Raw genomic sequence first — 19,124 nt, 5'->3', positions numbered from 1 at the left:
ACTAGTCCACATCTTGTATGTTTTGGTTCTCTGACGCGGGTGAGGGTGTCCTGGCAGCAATGATAAGAGGATGATTTCCAAGGAATAATGTAGCAGCTGGTCGTCTTGGAGGATAAAGTTGATGGACACGCCCTTCACAGGTGGACAGGGTAGTTACGACAGCGTCTGAATATCTGGATGAAACTTCGCGCTGAGGCTGCCCACACTTTTCCTCGGTGAGCGGTGTTTGATCTATTAATGCATTATACTCAGCCAACAAATCATTCAGAGCACGAGAGGATGACATGGAGTGCGGGTGGTTAGGCCCTAATATTTTGCTGCGCAGGGTAAAGCATTGTCTCGTCAAATTTAAGGCATCCTGAAGCTTCTCCTGAGATCTCCAAGTATAGGCAAGGCTATTCATGCTGGTCAGAGTGTCAGGATGCTCAGCGCCCAGCACTGTCTTCCTTGCCTCCATTACTTGCACTTCCAGCTTCTCGGCTTCATTCCATCGACCCTGATTCCGGTAGGTGGATGCGAGATTCGCCATGCTGGTCAGAGTGTGAGGATGCTCAGCGCCTAGCACTGTCATTGTTGTCTCCATTACTTGCACCTCCAGCTTCTCAGCTTCATTCCATCGACCCTGATTCCGGTAGGTTGATGCGAGATTCGCCATGCTGCTCAGAGTGGAGCGAGCTTGAGGACCAAATTTCTCCTGACTAATTGTCATCAGCTTCCTGTAAAGTACCTCTGCTTCTTGATACCTTCCATCACTGAAAAGGCAATCTGCAATCTTTTCAGTTAGATCGAGGTAGATTTCCTCTTGTATAACAAATTCATTTTCATACACAAGTGTTAAAGCATGGGGAAGGTACTGCCGCCAAAGTCCTCGATTTGTATGGTGATCATCTGGAAACACATTCTGCAAATTTTCAGCCACCCGTTGGATCCAGTGATTAAATAACGCATTCTTTCTGAGCCAGTTTCGGGTCGCAATATACACAAGTCTATGCATACCTATATCTCTCTCTTGGGCATTCGTAAACGAATATGCATTTAGAAGCCCCAAAGCATCGACTTTCCGCTTTCTGGACTTTGGTTGAGGAAGGATGGACTGGGGTATATTTCGCGGGTCGATGCAGGCGATGAAAGAAAGATAGTCGGCAGCTAATGGATCTTGATACTGAATCTGCTGGAACGATATTAACCAGGTAGTAATCACGGGGTTCTGGATATCGTTATAGCGTCCTGGATCTCTAAAGTCTTCGCTAAGGACTTCGACAGCATCTTGTTCATGCTCTTGGAGAAGTGCAAGGTACATCGACAAATCTATACCGTTTTCAAGTATATATGCTGACGCCTGCGTAATTGCTAAAGGGAGAAAGGCTAGTTGTTCAAGGAGAGAAGCGGTTATGGTAGTATCTCTAAGCAAGTCCTCGTGTGCCAATGTCTTGTCCAGGATTTTGACTGCGATATCTTTATCCATATCTGGAATGGAAATAACATAGAGTGGTGCCAGCTTCATGGCGAGTTTTCGGTTTCGGGAGGTGAACAGAATACAGCCGTGCTCACTCTCAGGGATAAAATTTTCGAGAAGTGGAGCTGTATGACTAGCAGCAAACCACATCTCTGCATCATCTGCATTATCAAAAACCAGAAGCCACTTTCCTGCACGCTCAGAGCTGAGATATATCTTAATCTGTTCTTTGACCTCAGCCGGATTCACATCATGAAGTCCAAGTTTCTGTGCAATGCGCAGGAACGTCTGATCAATCATTGCATGGCTGGTACAGGGAATCCAGAAGATCGAGCACTCTTTATTTCGATCCCGTATGCAATATGCTAGCTCAAGTGCTACTTGCGTCTTCCCGACTCCTCCCAACCCGGTGATAGCAATCCTCCTGGTCCCATCTTGCAGTGTGATCAGTCCTTCCAGTTTCATGATTTCTTCTTGGCGACCGACAAATTTGAGATTTCTTGGGAACGAGACCATCCAGTGCCGCATATTCTTCCTCTTCATCAAGTCAACATCCGGACGGCTGATGGGAATAATCGATAGCAACGCTTTTGCATAAGCGGCCGCTGTCAATGCTGCATATCCTTGCCACTGCTTCTGCTTATGAAAATCACAATAGTTGCATATCCCTCGAATCACAAGCGTCGGAAGATCATCCATAAGGCCTGCTGCCTCCATCTCAAAGCAGAGTATACCATACTGTTGTGCTAGGCGGTCCCGTGTCTCTGAGTCCTTTATTACCTGATCTCCTGATGCAATTAACCCATAGTGGACATAAGGTGTCCTTGTTTCTCGTGGTTTTCGTTTGACTAATTGGTTTTTATCACACTTTTCACAAGTGCCTTCCCCGGCAGCATGGTTGTAGGAGGATTCAAAGAGGAAGTCTGTAAGCTGTTCTGGGGGCGAAAACTTTTCTTTTATGTGAGGGTTTCGTTCGAGTACTTCCTCCACTATTTTTTGAGCATCATTCTCACTCCCCATCATTCGCTTTGCCTCAAGCTGATTCATATGGCTCAAAAGACTGTGCGGTGGTTTGTTCAAGGTGCCCGTTCGCTCGAGTTTCCCGCCTCCAACGGCCTTGCCATAATCATACTGTATCACCTCACTGTGCTCTCCAGCCGGTTTGCTAACCACGACATCGCTTAGTCGAATGTCATGGTCTTTGCCCGGGACACCGCCTCCAATTCCCACCATCAGTCCATATTGAAGCCGTGGATAGGTAGCACGCATGCGAGACACCACATTCGCGGCAGCCACCGTTCCATATACACCATATGTCAGGCAGGTAATGACAACATAGTGGCCGTTTAATTTGCCAAGTTCGTAGGCATTCGGATCGGTGGACGGTTTTGGCAGCGGATTGTGAATTTTATTCAGCATGGCGCGAGCTGCTGCGACCTCTACCGGCAAGGCACATATCCACGCGATTGTGTAGTCTTTGTGCATTAAAGTGGTTATTGTGAGCCAGATATAGTTCAGATGAAGCAGACATACCCAGTCATTGAGCTATTTTATGATGATGAAAGAATGCGAAGCACTGACTATGAGGCTGAGGAGGGGTAGCACGTTCATGCTACAGATACTGCAAGGCTGCTGACATATGTACAGTACCTAACGCACGGTTCCCTAGCCATGGGCATCTGCATGATAATCAAGCAACAGAAATCTGTTCAGGTACTCGATGGGCGTGCTCTTAAAAGCACCTCTGTTGTTTTTCGAAGGACACCTACAACCAGTAACATTGCAAGAATTGTCAGTCGGATGTCCATGTCGAGAAAATGCAGCCCAAGCTACCTGTACAATAGAAGGCACTAGACGCAGGGCTGACTAGGAAAACCAAGAACATTGGTTCCAGCGCTCAACGTACGGAGCTTTCGGTAATCCACTCCAGAGGGTATTTGAAAAAGCAAGAGGGTGACATTTGGCCAGTTTGCTTAGGCACCCTCTGTCTCTGTTGATAGTTTGCCTGGTTTGCAAGGAAGGCCTAGAAGCTCCGTGAATTTGCGATACAGGAAGCAACACCTGGTTTTGTATAGTTACGTTCAATACTACTCGTAAATTACCGAATTCATAGACTAAATCTAGTATGGATTAGAGTGCGGGAGTGGCGCCGAGGAAGAATCGAAGAGTTGCAAGACATGTAAAGCCGCACTTGCAAGGTGCTGTATGAGACGGGCAGGACCGTCGATGAGTGAGGATGGAGCCCTATAAATACGGGCTGTTTCCTTTCGATAGATAGTTTCCCTCTTCATACTCAATTTCTCCTCAATGCAGGCACCCTAGTTAGTGAATATTATTCATTTGGATTGACCGTATTTTACACGTACACTCGTCGGGGGGCCTCCATTGCCCCGCGCGAGGTACGGACCGGGCTCATGAAGATTGATCTAGTAAGATCATATTAGACAATGTTGTTATCAAAATCACAGAAGAGAGCCCACAGTCTCACCAGTTGGAGGGAAGGAACCGAAGGGAGGGGCCGGGGGGATGGGGCGGACTCGTCGAGAACCATTTCCCTGCTCGTGGCCTTCGTTGTGGAATGTTCTTCCAATAAATCGCATCTTTGAGTCAGAATCAGCGTCACTGCGAGCTATTTCTTCGTGATAGGTTCCACTGACAATCTCACTGGACTAACATGCATTTACGCCTCAACCTAGTAAGTTTGATTTTCAAATATGCTGGCTCTCAACAAGATCTCGCAAAAATTCTGGAGGATATTCTTAGTCAGTTCAACGCTCAGTACCCAGTTAAATTTTAGTGCCTGTAAATATGAAGGGTTCCATGGTCAATTGCCCACATTGTAGGAAATTTATTTTCGCGCAGAAGAGTTAGTTCCTTTTACACTTGGTTCTATGTCCTGACCTGGGGTAGCCACTTCCAGACACCTAGATAGGGGTGAATACTGCCTAGTAGTTCGTATGAAAATATAAATAGCTGTATGGTCCGCAGTGAGCTGCAATTTTTCTTCTCAACCACTCACTCTCTGAGTCAGTCTGCCATCATGTCTCCCAAAACAAAGCTTGGTCTTGCTTCAAGGGTAGACCAAATTGCTCCGATACAGTTTCCCAACACGCGCAAGCACACTTCTATCAGTAACGGACAAGGGGGGTCTTTTAGAGACTACTAAAACGAGCCTTTACCTGCAACCAAGAGTAAAATACCATTCCCCATTGAATTATTATAGAAAGGAGTTTTGTTGTGAGCTCGTAGGTGACGCTGTGGCGGTTATCCATAAACGAGAACCTTCAAAGTCTTCTTACTGAGGTGGTACCCTCAGAGCATTTGAGATCAGATGTTGCAATGGTTTACCCAACTTCGATATCCAAATATCGTATCAAAAGAATGCTTTTCCGCTGAAGACTCGTTCTATGCTCTGTGTGAAGATCTCCCTCTGATTTTAGAGCATCTCATTGTTTATCGTGCCTACCCCACTGAAGCCCAACTGGCCTTGATCGTAAAACATGTAATTCTCTCCTCTCTCTTCCAAGGCATAATTAATTAACCGTGAGGAGATATTGGAAGACCTCTCTTACCTGATTGCGGAGAGCCTGACCACCAGTCGTTAACCTCCTCCAACATTATAATGGCGCTGAATTTGGCTATTGCTATATTAAGAGCTACCTTGCTCATTGCATAGGATGTGGCTTGGTAGATATCGGCTTTGAGTGTCATCTCAGAATCCGAAATGCCCTTGGAGATGGCAATCACTTTCGTCGCCCGCCCTTTTAAATCAGGGGCATAAAAGTATTGAAAAGATGGACGGCGCCGGTGGTATTGACTCGGAAGTGGTCAATCACATCTTGTTCAAGGGCTTTTGGATCGCGGTCCTGTGGAGGAATTCCACCAACCAAACCCACGGGCCTGGGACGAAGCTCAATTCAGAAAGGCCTACATATAAGACCTATGTACGTCCACGGGTGCGGTTAGATTTCAGGATTAAAACATGAATATAATCGCCGATACCTAGATCCGTCCAGAATTCTCAGTGCTTCTGCCTTTCAATCTTCCATCCACTCAGCCGCATCGAACCGACCATGGAGAACATATCAGGGACACTTTCTGATCTTTGTACCCAGAGCACTGGAACCGACGCTTGGAGTCTCTGGTACTTATCCCTAATGCTGGGACTATTTTCCGAAACCGGAAATCATGTCTGAGGCAGCAAAAACGAGTTGAAGAATCTCTTTGACTCCTCGAGTCTGTGACATTTCAAGTTGAGCGGTGGCAATCTCTCGTCCATGACTGAAGCATCTCCTGAGAAACCTGCCATTTTAATTGGTTTGGATGAGACTGTAGGAATGTTTGTGGGAGTGGTATCTAGAATCTGGAGTAGTGATGATGTCCAAGCTCCATCGATTGCTACATGTCCGAGCGCTCAAAGAAATGTAGATGTATATAAGTTTTCTTTTTCTGTCCCATTTTCATCGCTAAATAAGTCTGCAAAAAAGCAACAGATCGTTATAGTCTACTGTCCTCGGGGCAGAGCCCGACTCGGAGGGTTAAACTAGAAAATCGATAAGTACGACCTTATTGGTAATACGAGTTTATACAAAGGCGAGGATCGTGAAGAAGCTCTGGTGGTATGATAGTATGTTTGCAGCATCACACATCATTGTCTTTAATTGACGAGTTTCTAGCTGTCATCGTTATTCCCTGGGCGTCGCCTACCATTCGCACTTGATAGGTTGTATGGCTAACTATCTGCCAAGGTTTTCTCGATAGTTCTTCAATCTGTAATACTTTGTAAGATTGTTTCTACCATCAAACACTCACGCGGCTGCTGACGCCTTTATCTTGGCATAGACACATTCGCTATGGAGTGCACATGGAAAACTTGAGTCGATCCCAGTTAAAAGAGTACTCGAAGGTACGTCTGTTGACCAGTCCCATTTATATGCATTTTCAGAAAGCCTCAACTAATATGAGCAAGTTCAACGATAGACTCTGCTAGCCGCCTCAACAATCTATATTATGTGTCTCGCATGTGCCAAAATCGCCCTCCTACTGTTCTATTACTCATTACTGCATGTAATACAATTCTGGAAATATTTCATGCACGTTGTCATTGGAATCATCGCAGTATATACCATTGCAATATTCTTTTCACTCATCTTTGCATGCCATTCTATTGGAAAAAGTTGGGACCCTACGCCTCAGACATCGCATATGAGTTATTGTGTTGATCGATTGGGTCTATATCTTGCGAATGCAATCCTCAACACGGTGAGCGATATCATATTGACTCTCATTCCCGTTCCCATTGTTTGGAGTTTGCATGTACCGGTTGGACAGAAGCTGGGGATAGCGGCTATATTTGCAATTGGGTGTTTGTAAGTCGATCTCAACTCTCGTTGCATTGCCTTGTCGAGTTTCTCCTGGTCCCCTTTCAGGACGGTTATCACCAGCATAGTTTGATTAGCAACCATATACCCTTTGGTGTCATCATATGACCAGCTGTATGAAATAGGACTGGCTAGTATATTTACGTGAGTCTGATACTCGAAATCAGACAAAAAAAAAGGGGCGGTTTTCAGATGCTGACGAGTACAGACGAATATTTCGGAAACACCTGAGCAAAGTCAAGAAATACCCCAAACCGCTTCAGGCCCATACTATGGGGTGTAGACCACGTATACATGGCAATTTGTTAATATGACTGGAAAATTTCGGGGTTAGAATCCCACTTTCAGCTGTGTAAGGTTTATAAAATTTTTGGTAAAACGTTACTAAAAAACACATCAAAACAAAGGAACTAAATCTGGAGACCGGGCTGCCCAGGTTTTGTGGGCTTTCACGATAATTATTCGTGACAGAAATAAAGTTCTGCATTGGTCTCGACCTTTTGGTCCAATGAAAGGGTCGGGTCAAATGTCTCAAAATCACAGACCTGGACATATCATTCTAGAAAACGTGGTACTATTCAGATCAAAGAAAAAGGATCGGAATGTCGAGGGCATTTTCAAAACATGAGTTTTCGTGTCCATTGTCCAGACATGTAGGCAAATTAGGCGAAATTTGCGGGCTAACAAAGAAATGAGGATCTGGACACAAACACCGAGTAGGAGGGCTGGTATCATTGGTATGCTGTGTGCTTTTCTTGTCGTGTGCTCTTCACCTGGCTTCAGTACCATGGATCAATCATCCATTAGCAATTGTTTTGATGAAATGCTCTGTCACCTGAAACACTCTGACTCGGTGACGATGCTGAAGCGAAATGGCATTCGCACTGACTTCGCAGCCCGAGTACGTAAAAGTCTATACCGAAGATCGGCACCTCGTGGCAGGCTCGGTCCTTTTTGTTCCACTAACTAGCAGGAATTTCACGGGGCACTTAAGCAAAATTAGTCTCTTCTCGGGCAACTTGGCTTCGGCTTGGCGTCTTCTTTTCTTTCACACTTCGACCTTCGTTTACCAAGCCGTACGTCCGCACCTAATTGACCGGGTATGCCGAGAAACTTGGGGAAAGACATGGGAATTGATGAATAACTCAATGAGGAAAGGGATAGCATATGGCAAGGGCATTTTCAAACCTTCAGCGAGTTAGATCGAAGGGAATTATCGTGAGATTCCGGAGAACAGGTTTTAGCGAATTGACGCTCAGTGAATCTTGAAGGATCCGATGGTGGGCACGGGATCAGATGACTAACAGAACTTGCGCATCTTCAATCAATAGCATGCCTTTTATTGTTGTTCTCCGTGGTATGTGGTGCGCTTGGTAGACTAAACCCCAGAAGCGGGCCGGGTTGAGTAGCAAGCACAGCAAGAAATACAACGGACCATGCGGGGTTTGCTCCGGGTTTGCTCCATGTCTGGTCAAGCTAACTAACTAGATCAAGGCCTCATTGGCTCGCCCAGCAGTAGTATTTCATAGCCCAGTTGATCATGATGGGGATGTTGCAACAAAGAGTGTGGTACGAAGTGGGATGTATTCTTCTGAGCTATTTAAAAGGGTCTCGTGCCCTCTCTAGATGTAGTTTCTTCTTTATCCCCCGGCAGACCACTTCTTTCTTTTCCCTTTCGGGCTAAGACTCACTCACCGACAAAATTCTTTTATGAGACTGACCGCTATATATTGGCTTGCTGGACAAGAAATTACTTCTCTACGATAGTTTTACTGCTGCCAACATGGCCGACATAAAAGAGGCACGCACCGCGCAACCTGCGGAAGAAGTCAGCTTTCCGGAAGAGAATATGTCTGTCGGTAGGTATCTGGCTACTCGGATTACCTCCTTGCGGCCCCCTATGCACAAGGCTCCAAACCCGTTCAAGGCTTTGGCGCTGTTGAACCGCCAGCAATGGCTATTTTTCTTGGTATGTTATTCGCGTTGGTATTGTGGTAGTTCGTATGACAGCTAAATGAGCCTAATAGGTTGCCTTTTGGGGCTGGACCTGGGACGCTTTTGATTTCTTCTCTGTCTCGATTTCTTTGACCAGTCTCGCCAAATACTTTGACCGTCCTAACTCCGAGATCACCTGGGGTATTACTCTCGTGCTGATGTTACGTTCTGTCGGTGCCATCATCTTCGGTATTTTGTCTGATCGTTACGGCCGGAAATGGCCTTTTGTCGCCAACAACGCTCTCTTCATCGTTTTGGAATTGGGTACTGGCTTCTGCAAGACATACAAGCAATTCTTGGCATGTCGTGCACTTTTTGGTATTGCCATGGGCGGTTTGTACGGTAACATTGCTGCCACTGCTTTGGAAGATTGCCCCCCACAGGCTCGGGGAATTATCTCTGGAATGTTACAACAGGGCTATGCTTTTGGTTACCTGCTGGTTACTGCATTTGCACGTGGTCTTGTGGGCACTACTTCTCACGGCTGGCGCCCTCTGTTCTGGTTCGGTGCTTGCCCTCCTGTGCTGTTCATCATACTCCGTCTGTGCTTGCCCGAAACCCAAGCTTATCAAAGTCGTGAACGAGTGCGAAAGTCGCTCGCTGGCGGTGTTGCCGGAAATTTCATCTCGGAGGGTAAAGTAGCCATCAAGAACCACTGGAAGCTGTTGATCTATCTCGTTTTGTTGATGGCCGGTTTCAACTTCATGGTACCTCCTCTCTGTAGAAAAAAAAATTTTTTTTTTTTTTCACTGAAGCATCTGCTAACGTGAAACAGTCACACGGTTCCCAGGATCTCTACCCTACCATGCTTTCAGCCCAATTCGGCTTCTCCCCCAACGCCGTAACCGTTACCCAAGTCGTTGCAAACCTCGGCGCCATGAGCGGCGGCACCCTTTGCGGTTGGGCTAGTCAAATCTTCGGACGACGATTCTCTATTATCGTAATTTCCATCGTTGGCGGCGCACTCCTATATCCCTACGACTTCGTCACTGACAAGTCAGTCATGGCCGTGGCTTTCTTCGAACAATTCTGTGTACAAGGTGCTTGGGGTGTTATTCCTATTCACTTGATGGAATTATCTCCAGGACCCATCCGTACATTCGCTGTCGGTACGGCATATCAATTGGGTAACCTGGTCTCGTCTGCCTCTTCTACCATTGAGTCGACTATTGGTGAACGCTTCCCATTGCCGCCAACTCCCAAAGGCGTGAAACGGTACGACTACGGCAAGGTTATTTGCATTTTCATGGGATGTGTCTATGCATATGTCATTATTGTCACGTTCTTTGGTCCTGAGAAGTTGGGTCGCGAATTCGATGCAGAGCACGATTCGGATTTGAATGAGGTTGCTGCTCGTCAGGTGTTTGACAAGGACCTAGAGAAAGCCAATGTCCAGCACGCGGAGTAAGCAAGTATGAATTATGTTCATGAGAAATATTGTTATTACCTGTGATTCAGTACGGTGCGGTGCGATATGATTGATGTCCATGAACGAAGTGCGTGTAACGACTTATAGCTCATTGGCTTCTAAGTACATATTCAACTACAAAAACCAGTACTTTATGTTGGTTTCCTCTATTGAGTAGATTCTCTCATTCTCTAATCAAACCAAACTGTTGTGTAGTGTTGGCCCTGTTAAAATTGTCTTGTCCGGTCTACCCATAACCGTCTCCGGAGCAGAGCCATGTCTGCTGTTCCATGGATCACATACCTTATGCGATCACTTCTAGAATGAAACAACGTGGGAGTCCGCGCTCTTCTTGAGAGTTTTGCCGGTTTTGCTTCCACATTCTTGTCGTCTAGTCCAGTCTAGAATGGTTGAGAGTTTTAAGAAACATTTCTGCTTGTGAACCGATAATGCGAGACCATTCCTTTCTTTCCGGTAATTTGCTCCGAAATTTTTATTATTGATTCAAATAATCATATTACAGACAGGAGAAAAGTCCGTAGATTATTTTGATCTACATTCATGCTACATTCCGCATCCGAGAATCAAGGATCAGATCTAGAGTTCTTTGCCTAACGTAATCAACAAGCGAACCGGCAATTTTTCCCAAACGCGTACAAAATATTGATCTGAAATCTCAATTTCTAATCCACATACTAATTATATACAAAAAATTAATTCCTAATACGATTAGGACATCTAGTTATTTTATGTCCTGCAACGCTACAACCACTGCAGCGAAATTGACGTCGTACAGGTGGATGAGAGACTGGGAGTTCAGGTTCGCTAGAGCAGTAGTAACAGCTTGAGATGCTTCAATCTGACCTTGTACGAGTGCTTGAGCTTCCTCTCTGGTAATTCCTTGCTTATGAGATACTTGCTGCTTGGATCTTTGACGTTTTTGCTTCTCCTTCTCATGTGCAGCCCGTAGATCATGGAGTTCCTTCTGTGCGATTGTAAGCTTATTAATACTCATCTCATAAGCCTTTGACGCCCGTGTAAACACTTCATCAATGGCCTCAGATGAACTTCTCGTATGCCGGCTTATTCGCTTCTTAATTGTAGTCATTTGGCGCTTGAATTGACGTGGATTTTGAGGGGTTTGTAAGCTGGATGACTGTGTATCACTTGATCGACGGGGAGGGGGGGGTGGGGGGCGGGGAGGGTGTTGGAGTCTTCAATCGAACAGTAAGCTGTTTGATAAACTCGATCTGGATTGAATGGTACTAATCCAGTTGCTATAAAGCTATTCCAAACAGCTTGAGCTTTATGTGCCATTGTACGAGCCTTTGGGAATGCAGTGAGAAAGTCGATTTTGTCAATGTGATTGAATCCAAGCCTCATTCGCTGCTCAACAAGCTGTCTATAATGTCACTTTAAAACAGCAAAATAGCCAACATCAAGAGGCTGTAAAAGATGTGAAGAATGAAGAGGCATACAGACTGGAATAATATTATTCTTAGTGCATGTACGGTCAAATTCAGCAGTTAAATGGCTTCCATGACCATCAAGAATCAACATCCGATATTTCCCCAATGTACGGCCATCGGTAAGAGGAATAAAATGAGTTTTAAGCCATTCTAATCCAATCTTATCTGTCGTCCATCCATTATCGCTAATATTGATTTTCCAGTCGTCTGGAAGATCCTCAAATCATCCTAATCGAGTGTATTTCTTTGCCTTGAAAATAATGTACGAAGGCAGTGCCCATCCAATCGAATTAACTGCCTCAATTGCAGTTACCCATTCTCGATTACCAGGCTGTAATAGCTTTGGCCGAGCATATCAATCACTTCCAGTGATAACCTTGGCAGTCGCACAGAGTCCCATAGCAAAGCCAGTCTCATCAAAATTGTAGATGTCTTCTGGCAAGATCCCATAGTCTGATATAACCTCTCGTACGCGATCAAAATATTCTTGGATTATCTTCGGATCTTCGCATTTAGCACGTTCATAGTTATATTTCCGTGAGAACTTTGATTCAATCTCTGGGCGACGTTTGACAAGATTATATACCCAATTTTCTCCAACCTGTTGGTTTCCGCGTTGTGAAAGAAGATAATCAGCCATCTCTCGTACAAGAGAGTGTCGAGGAGGTAATCCACGTTTATCTAGATCGAGTATCCATTTGACAAGCAATTCCTCCTCACACTGAGTTAATTTATGACTGTTGGCGCGTACTTGAGATCTTTGTTGAGTGCCGTTTAATCTGTCTTGTAGAGTCGCCCGGGGTATACTATAGATCCTTGCAGCTTGAGCCACGCGTAAGATTCGTCCATTTTGTAAATCGGAAATAGCTAATAAGATTCGTCCCTTTTGCTCAGCTAAATCTTTCTTATTTTTATTGCGAATTGGTGGCATGTTGGCGTGTTGAATAATATGGAATTAATATTGTGTACGCGTTTGGGAAAAAGTGCCGGTTCGCTTGTTGATTACGTTAAAGGCGAACATCTCGACATTTTCTTTACTGTAATCGTTGCTACCATATCTTACCTCTGCTTAGTTAAGTTGATCTGTAACAAATTAAAATGTTATCGCATCGACGTGGCGAATCTTGCATTTACATGACGCACAGCCTACAGGATCTCTCTTCCACTGCCCAGTGATTGAGTCGATCCAATGCTGATTCAGCATGTGATGTGAACTCTGTCTCAAAGATCGGCTCTAATTCGTGGACCAAGACAATATGACCTACGGAACACGACCAAAGCATTTGAGTTTGCTGCAGGAGAAGAAAAAAAAAACATCCTTCCCCTAGAATTCTTCTAGGCAGTGAGTACCGCTATGAGAAAATCCGGAGTAGTAAGGTTAGTTCTCAGACCCGCTCAATTCAGGCAGCGGAGGACCCGGTTTTTCTTCGCTGCTTCGATCTTTTTTCGCGGGGATTCCGATGTAGTTAGGGAGTACGGAGTAGCGGCAGCTGAAAAAAGGGGGGTCGAAAAAAGGATCGAGCAGCGGAAAAAAAAAAAAAAATAAATAAAGGAAACAATGGCCCAACACTAGCGGGAAGACGGCAGGATGGAGTCGACGCTGATTACGGAGACTGGAGTACGGAGTAGAGAAGCAGAATCTGGGGGAGGGTCTCTTAGGCTGATCTTTTAGTTTTTGTTTAGGGGCTAAATTGTGTTGGCAAGGAGCTAACTCTGTTCAGAATCCGCGGTAAGCGTACTACGGAGTGAGTGCGCAGTACCTAAAACAATAGTAAGCATGTAATGTCGGTAAGGGGGATGAAGTGTATATAATGTATGATATGGAGTACGGAGTATGGGGTAGATGTTAATGGGGTTTAAAAAGAATCTTGTTGATACACTCCGTCGCTCTGAATACGGCAAATCCTTGGAACATGGTGTCTTTTCAAGTCGGACGAACTTTGATTCGGAACTGGAAGAAAATGCAGATCAAATCAGCCGGGATAATCTCCGGCACAAGCGTACCCCTGGGTACGCAGTATCTAGGCAGACTATGTTTCTTTCTCTGACAAGATGTTCAGGGGAATTCCAAGGTTGTTTTGCCAACCGTATGGAGTGAACAGCGCGTCCAATAATATAATATTAAGATTGGACAAGTCGATGGCAACCCGCTCTATTCGAGGCATCGATCACTGCATTCCAGAACAGTAGCCCATACCACCATGTAGTACGGATCCGTAGTACGGAGTACAAACTGCAGGCAATTCAGATGGATCCCGATAAGCTAACCGGGTGGCGACTAAAATAGAATTTTTGGACCCAACTGTCAGCCTATCTACTATGTTACATAGTATGCTTGTACTCCAGTCTCCATCTTCCATCCATACTGATTCATATTCGAGGAAATCTACGAAGTATGATCCTTCCTTTCTCCATTACTCTAGAACAAACAACGGTTTCCGGGTGAAATCGAGGCTGTGCCAGGCCGTAATTGGTTGTCATCGGGGTCTGTCTGAGGTGGCCAGTCAATGATTCTCGGATCACATCGTTCCACGTCGGCTGAGGAATGTCTTCCCCCTTTTAGACTAAAACTTAATTCTAATTGATTATTGCTACCTCGCTACCTAGGTACATGCTACATAGCGATTATTCATGCCGTAGGCGCGTCTACGAGTCACGGATCTGTGGTTGGGTGGCCACTCCTTGTTAGTTCGTTGTACAAGTCCAAGTTTCCCGGCCAAGGCCTCATCCCCTTGTTTGAGAACAAACTTTTGGCTAGATTACTTGACGACTCGACATCTTCAAGTTCCTGGTTCTGCAGTAGTCATGAGCTAATCTGTTGTACTGCGTACGGTTGTATCTTGTGAAGATAGATTGGGGAGAGTGTTGCCTCCCAGGCGCCCACCGCTTTTTTAAGGCAGCAACCGGTCCACCAATCATAATGCAAGATTTTTACAAGCAGCCAATCGAAATGAAGATATATCTGCTGAGCGGGCCCTGGCCGTTTCAGGCTTAGTATTTTGCCATGTCTTCGCCACTAATCCTGATTGGGTGAGAGACCGGGCTATCTCCCGAAAAGGAAATCCAAAAAAATTGGCTGGGAGAAAAAAAAAGTAAAAATTTTTTCTTAGGGCAAGGCGAAAAAAAAAAAGGGATGTTTGGGTGGGTTGGGCGAGGGGCCACACACCGATAAATAATCTTGCCAGCCCACTCTCTCTCACCCCTCCTTTTTCTTCCTCTTCCTACACTTTTCCACTTCTCTTTTCTTTTCCTACCTAATTTTCCCTTCGTCTCTTACACTACAAGAGGTCGGGTCGTCGTTTTTCGTCTTTTTCTTGTCTGCAAGAAATAGAATAGACAGCAGATAGAATCGTTTTTTTCTGTCTTACAGGTGCGCATTTGTGAAAAGAACGCAGATACGCCGGCCGCCACAACACAAAAACCCACCGAAAAAAAAAGACTTGCAGATACCCTTCATAGATCAGTCTTTGCATTTTTTTCAACTCATTTCTAATATTTCCTCTTTCACGATTTTCACCACGTCTTCCAACACCAAAATGCCTGCTGTTGATGTTTCTTCCGTTCCCGCCATCTCCGGCAAGGAGACCGCCAACTCCGTCGCCGTTGTCGAGAGTTTGATTCAAAACTTGTCCATTTCCAAGACTCCCGATGAAGCCAACACTCACGCCAACAACCTCGCTGCTCTTTTGAACGGCCCCATCGAAGAGAGGACTGTCCCCCTCAAGGCCGTTGAGGCGCTCAAGAAGCAGCTCGCCAACAAGAAGGATGCCAACGCTCGCGAGCGTGCCGTTGAGGCCATCCGTGCCATCGCTGAGCACTCCTCCGTTGCTCCCGGTGTCGAGCCTTACTTGGTCACTCTTTTGGGACCTACCCTCAATGCCGTTGGTGACAAGATGACCAACGTCAAGAACGCTGCCCAGGTGGCTGCTATCTCTCTCGTGAAGGCCATCAACCCTAACGCCACCAAGGCTGCCCTTCCTTCCATCATCAACTCCATTCTCTCTGCCCAGAAATGGCCCGAGAAGTTGACCGGTCTCCAGTGCATTGAGGCCCTCGTCGAAACCGCCCCTGCTCAGCTCGCTTTCCTCGTTCCAGACCTCATTCCCGTTGTCTCCGAGTCCATGTGGGACACCAAGCCCGAGGTCAAGAAGGCTGCCTACGGCACCATGGAGAAGGTTTGCGGCTTGATTGTCAACAAGGATATTGAGCGTTTCATTCCTGAGCTCATCAAGTGTATTTCCAAACCCGAGAATGTCCCCGAGACTGTCCACTTGCTCGGTGCCACCACTTTCGTCACTGATGTCCATGAGCCTACTTTGGCCATCATGGTTCCTCTTCTTGAGCGTGGTCTTGCTGAGCGTGAGACTGCCATCAAGCGAAAGTCTGCCGTCATCGTCGACAACATGTGTAAGCTTGTCGAGGATCCTCAGATCGTCGCTTCTTTCTTGCCCAAGTTGATGCCCGCTCTCAACAAGAACTACGAAACGCTTGCCGACCCTGAGGCTCGTGAAAAGACCAAACAAGCTCTCGACACCTTGATCCGTGTTGGTGACGTTAAGGATGGCAAGATCCCCGAAGTTTCCCACGCCGGTGATATCTCTACTGTCTCCGCTATCCTCAAGGAGATCCTTGAGCCCAAGTACAAGGCTCAAATCGCCAACGCTGATGCTACTATCGACTACATTTCTGCTATTTCCGGTCAGCTTATCGATGAGAAGGTGGTTGAAGTTGTCAGCTGGACTGAGAACACCACTCCTTACTTGGCCGCCCTCATTAGTGAGGCTGATGCCAAGAGCGTTGCTGAAACGCTCCGCAAGCGTGCTTCTCCCGCTGCCAGTGAAGAGGAGGAAGTCAACTCTGACGAAGAAGAGGGAGAGGATCTCTGCAACTGTACCTTCAACTTGGCTTACGGTGCTAAGATCTTGCTCAACCAGACTCACTTGCGTTTGAAGCGTGGTCAGCGTTACGGTCTCTTGGGACCTAACGGTTCTGGAAAGTCCACCCTCATGCGTGCCATCAACAACGAGCAAGTCGAGGGTTTCCCCAAGAAGAACGAGGTCAAGACTGTCTTCGTCGAGCACGATCTCGATGCTGCTGATACCGAACAGACTGTCATTGGTTGGACCCAGAAGAAGCTCGAGAGCGTCGGTATCAACCTTCCTCAGAAGGAGATTGAGGCTAAGCTTCTTGAGTTCGGCTTCCTCCAAGAGCAGTTTGAGAACCCCATCACCTCTCTTTCTGGTGGTTGGAAGATGAAGTTGGCGTTGGCCCGTGCTGTCTTCGAGAACCCTGATATCCTTCTCCTTGACGAGCCCACCAACCACTTGGACGTCAAGAACGTTGCCTGGTTGGAGCAGTACCTCATCAACTCCCCTTGCACATCCATCATTGTCTCGCACGACAGCAAGTTCTTGGACAACGTCATTCAACACGTTATCCACTACGAGCGCTTCAAGCTCCGCCGCTACCGTGGTACTCTCAGTGAATTCGTCAAGAAGGTCCCCTCTGCTCGCTCTTACTATGAGCTCGGTGCCTCTGAGATGGAGTTCAAGTTCCCCGAACCCGGTTTCCTCGAGGGTGTCAAGACTAAGGCCAAGGCCATCGTCCGTGTCAGCAACATGTCCTTCCAATACCCTGGCACTCCCAAGCCTCAAATTCGCGATATCACTTTCCAGGTGTCTCTTGGATCTCGTATCGCTGTCATTGGTCCCAACGGCGCTGGCAAGTCTACCCTTGTCAACGTTTTGACTGGTGAACTTATCCCCACTTCCGGTGAGGTTTACCAGCACGAGAACATTCGTATTGCTTACATCAAGCAACACGCCTTCGCCCACATTGATAACCATCTCGACAAGACTCCTTCCGAGTACATTCAATGGCGTTTCCAGACTGGTGAGGACCGTGAGACCATGGACCGTGCCAACAAGATCGTCACTGAGGAGGATGAGAAGGCTATGGACAAAATTTACAAGATCGAGGGTACTTCCCGTCGTGTCATTGGTATCCACTCTCGTCGTAAGTTCAAGAACTCTTACGAATACGAGTGCTCTTTCGCCCTTGGTGAGAACATTGGCATGAAGAACGAGAAGTGGACTCCCATGTCTACTCAGGACAACGCCTGGATTCCTCGTAACGAGATCTTGGCCTCTCACGCTAAGATGGTTGCCGAGGTCGATCAGAAGGAAGCTCTTGCAAGCGGTCAATTCCGTCCTCTGGTTCGTCGTGAGATCGAACTTCACTGTGCCAACTTTGGTCTTGATGCCGAGCTTGTTTCTCATTCTCGCATGCGTGGTCTCTCCGGTGGTCAACGTGTTAAGGTCGTCCTTGCTGCTTGCTCTTGGCAACGCCCCCACTTGATCGTTCTCGACGAGCCCACCAACTACCTTGACCGTGACTCTCTCGGTGCCTTGTCCAAGGCTATCAAGACTTTCGAGGGTGGTGTTGTTATCATCACTCACTCCCGGGAGTTCACCGAGAACCTCACTGAGGAAGTTTGGGCTGTTATGGATGGTAGAATGACTCCTTCTGGCCATAACTGGGTCTCTGGGCAAGGATCAGGGCCTCGCTTGACGGAGAAAGTAGACGATACTGAGAAATTCGATGCTATGGGCAACAAAATTGAGGAGACGAAGAAAAAGGCGAAGCTATCAGCAGGCGAGTTGCGTAAAAAGAGAAAGGAACGCATGGCTCGTCGCAAGCGTGGTGAGGAGGTATTCTCTGATGAAGACGATTGAAAAGCGATGGTTAAACATCGGTAAATCATTACTTATTGGTTATTTCATGGTTAGCGGAGTTTGAGTTATGATTAATGCATGTTTCCTATATTATCTCCCTTGTAAACAACTGGGGATGCTTCAAATCGATCAGCAATGTATCTATCATTATGCTTTTCAATGCTAATAGAGATTTGACATTTATTATATCTTTACGTGTTGTGGTGTAGTTGCACAATATCGTCCGGCCTATGCTCCGGAAATCTACGTAGTATACAGAAACGCCAAGACTTTCTCAAAATTTGCTTTTGCCTTCCCGCACCACGAGGGCTACGGAAACTATTCCTGAAGCAGGATGGTGTCATGCATTGGACGTATGCTTAGGGATTTGTCATGTCAAGTGGGTCTGTCGACGCGACGGTAAATTTTTGTCAGAATTGACAAAATTGCTTGTCAGCTGCAGTGGAGCACTTTACATACTAGTCACTTATTTCACAGCATATAGCTTATATTATTGGTTAACCAATTTTATTACTCAATTTTATTGGCTAATAAATTACAGTCATGTAATCTTAAAATTCTTGGCGGTATTGTCAAAGTTGACATGACAAAGGGGCTGCATGTCAAAGCTTACATGACACTAAATTTTTGTAATTGTCCAACACCCTACATATGCTAAACCATAATTGGTGTAACCTAGCA

General features: G+C 46.2%; 6 protein-coding genes across 6 annotated transcripts, besides 3 other annotated features; 3 read left to right on the top strand and 3 right to left on the bottom strand.

The window, feature by feature from the left end:
- Window position 1: 1 nt before the first annotated feature.
- TSTA_050600 (kinesin light chain, putative) lies at window positions 2-2,941 on the bottom strand (the record flags this gene model as incomplete). The annotated part of the gene is made up of 1 exon (XM_002485529.1): window positions 2-2,941. One exon carries the CDS (start codon window positions 2,939-2,941, stop codon window positions 2-4), a length of 2,940 nt encoding a protein of 979 aa, XP_002485574.1.
- A 1,846-nt stretch (window positions 2,942-4,787) lies between these two features.
- TSTA_050590 (uncharacterized protein) lies at window positions 4,788-6,829 on the top strand (the record flags this gene model as incomplete). The annotated part of the gene is made up of 6 exons (XM_002485528.1): window positions 4,788-4,958; window positions 5,173-5,400; window positions 5,710-5,808; window positions 6,004-6,075; window positions 6,345-6,362; window positions 6,437-6,829. 6 exons carry the CDS (start codon window positions 4,788-4,790, stop codon window positions 6,827-6,829), a joined length of 981 nt encoding a protein of 326 aa, XP_002485573.1.
- A 1,655-nt stretch (window positions 6,830-8,484) lies between these two features.
- TSTA_050580 (sugar transporter family protein) lies at window positions 8,485-10,454 on the top strand. The gene is made up of 3 exons (XM_002485527.1): window positions 8,485-8,806; window positions 8,865-9,539; window positions 9,608-10,454. The coding sequence occupies exons 1-3, from the start codon at window positions 8,621-8,623 to the stop codon at window positions 10,238-10,240; spliced, it is 1,494 nt and encodes a 497-aa protein (XP_002485572.1). The 5' UTR covers window positions 8,485-8,620; the 3' UTR covers window positions 10,241-10,454.
- Window positions 9,557-9,579: a sequence feature (AT_rich).
- Window positions 10,455-10,982: 528 nt separating the features above from the next.
- On the bottom strand, window positions 10,983-11,557 carry TSTA_050570 (uncharacterized protein; the record flags this gene model as incomplete). The annotated part of the gene is made up of 2 exons (XM_002485526.1): window positions 10,983-11,396; window positions 11,486-11,557. 2 exons carry the CDS (start codon window positions 11,555-11,557, stop codon window positions 10,983-10,985), a joined length of 486 nt encoding a protein of 161 aa, XP_002485571.1.
- Window positions 11,483-12,589: a mobile genetic element.
- TSTA_050560 (uncharacterized protein) lies at window positions 11,933-12,640 on the bottom strand (the record flags this gene model as incomplete). Its single annotated transcript, XM_002485525.1, has 2 exons — window positions 11,933-12,040; window positions 12,086-12,640. 2 exons carry the CDS (start codon window positions 12,638-12,640, stop codon window positions 11,933-11,935), a joined length of 663 nt encoding a protein of 220 aa, XP_002485570.1.
- A 597-nt stretch (window positions 12,641-13,237) lies between these two features.
- Window positions 13,238-13,260: a sequence feature (AT_rich).
- Window positions 13,261-14,932: 1,672 nt separating this feature from the next.
- On the top strand, window positions 14,933-18,507 carry TSTA_050550 (translation elongation factor eEF-3, putative; the record flags this gene model as incomplete). The annotated part of the gene is made up of 2 exons (XM_002485524.1): window positions 14,933-18,419; window positions 18,448-18,507. The coding sequence occupies exons 1-2, from the start codon at window positions 15,246-15,248 to the stop codon at window positions 18,505-18,507; spliced, it is 3,234 nt and encodes a 1,077-aa protein (XP_002485569.1). The 5' UTR covers window positions 14,933-15,245.
- Between the last annotated feature and the right edge of the window lie 617 nt (window positions 18,508-19,124).

The sequence above is a fragment of the Talaromyces stipitatus genome, genomic scaffold (genome assembly GCF_000003125.1).
Source record: "Talaromyces stipitatus ATCC 10500 scf_1105507295515 genomic scaffold, whole genome shotgun sequence".
Lineage (NCBI taxonomy): Eukaryota > Fungi > Ascomycota > Eurotiomycetes > Eurotiales > Trichocomaceae > Talaromyces > Talaromyces stipitatus.
This window is presented reverse-complemented; position numbering and strand designations above follow the sequence as displayed.

Coding starts and splice junctions, on each gene's coding strand:
- TSTA_050580 (XM_002485527.1), top strand. CDS start 8,621: ATGGCCGACATAAAAGAGGCACGCACCGCGCAACCTGCGGAAGAAGTC. Junction 8,807..8,864: donor AGCAATGGCTATTTTTCTTG/GTATGTTATTCG, acceptor TGAGCCTAATAG/GTTGCCTTTTGGGGCTGGAC. Junction 9,540..9,607: donor TGGCCGGTTTCAACTTCATG/GTACCTCCTCTC, acceptor AACGTGAAACAG/TCACACGGTTCCCAGGATCT.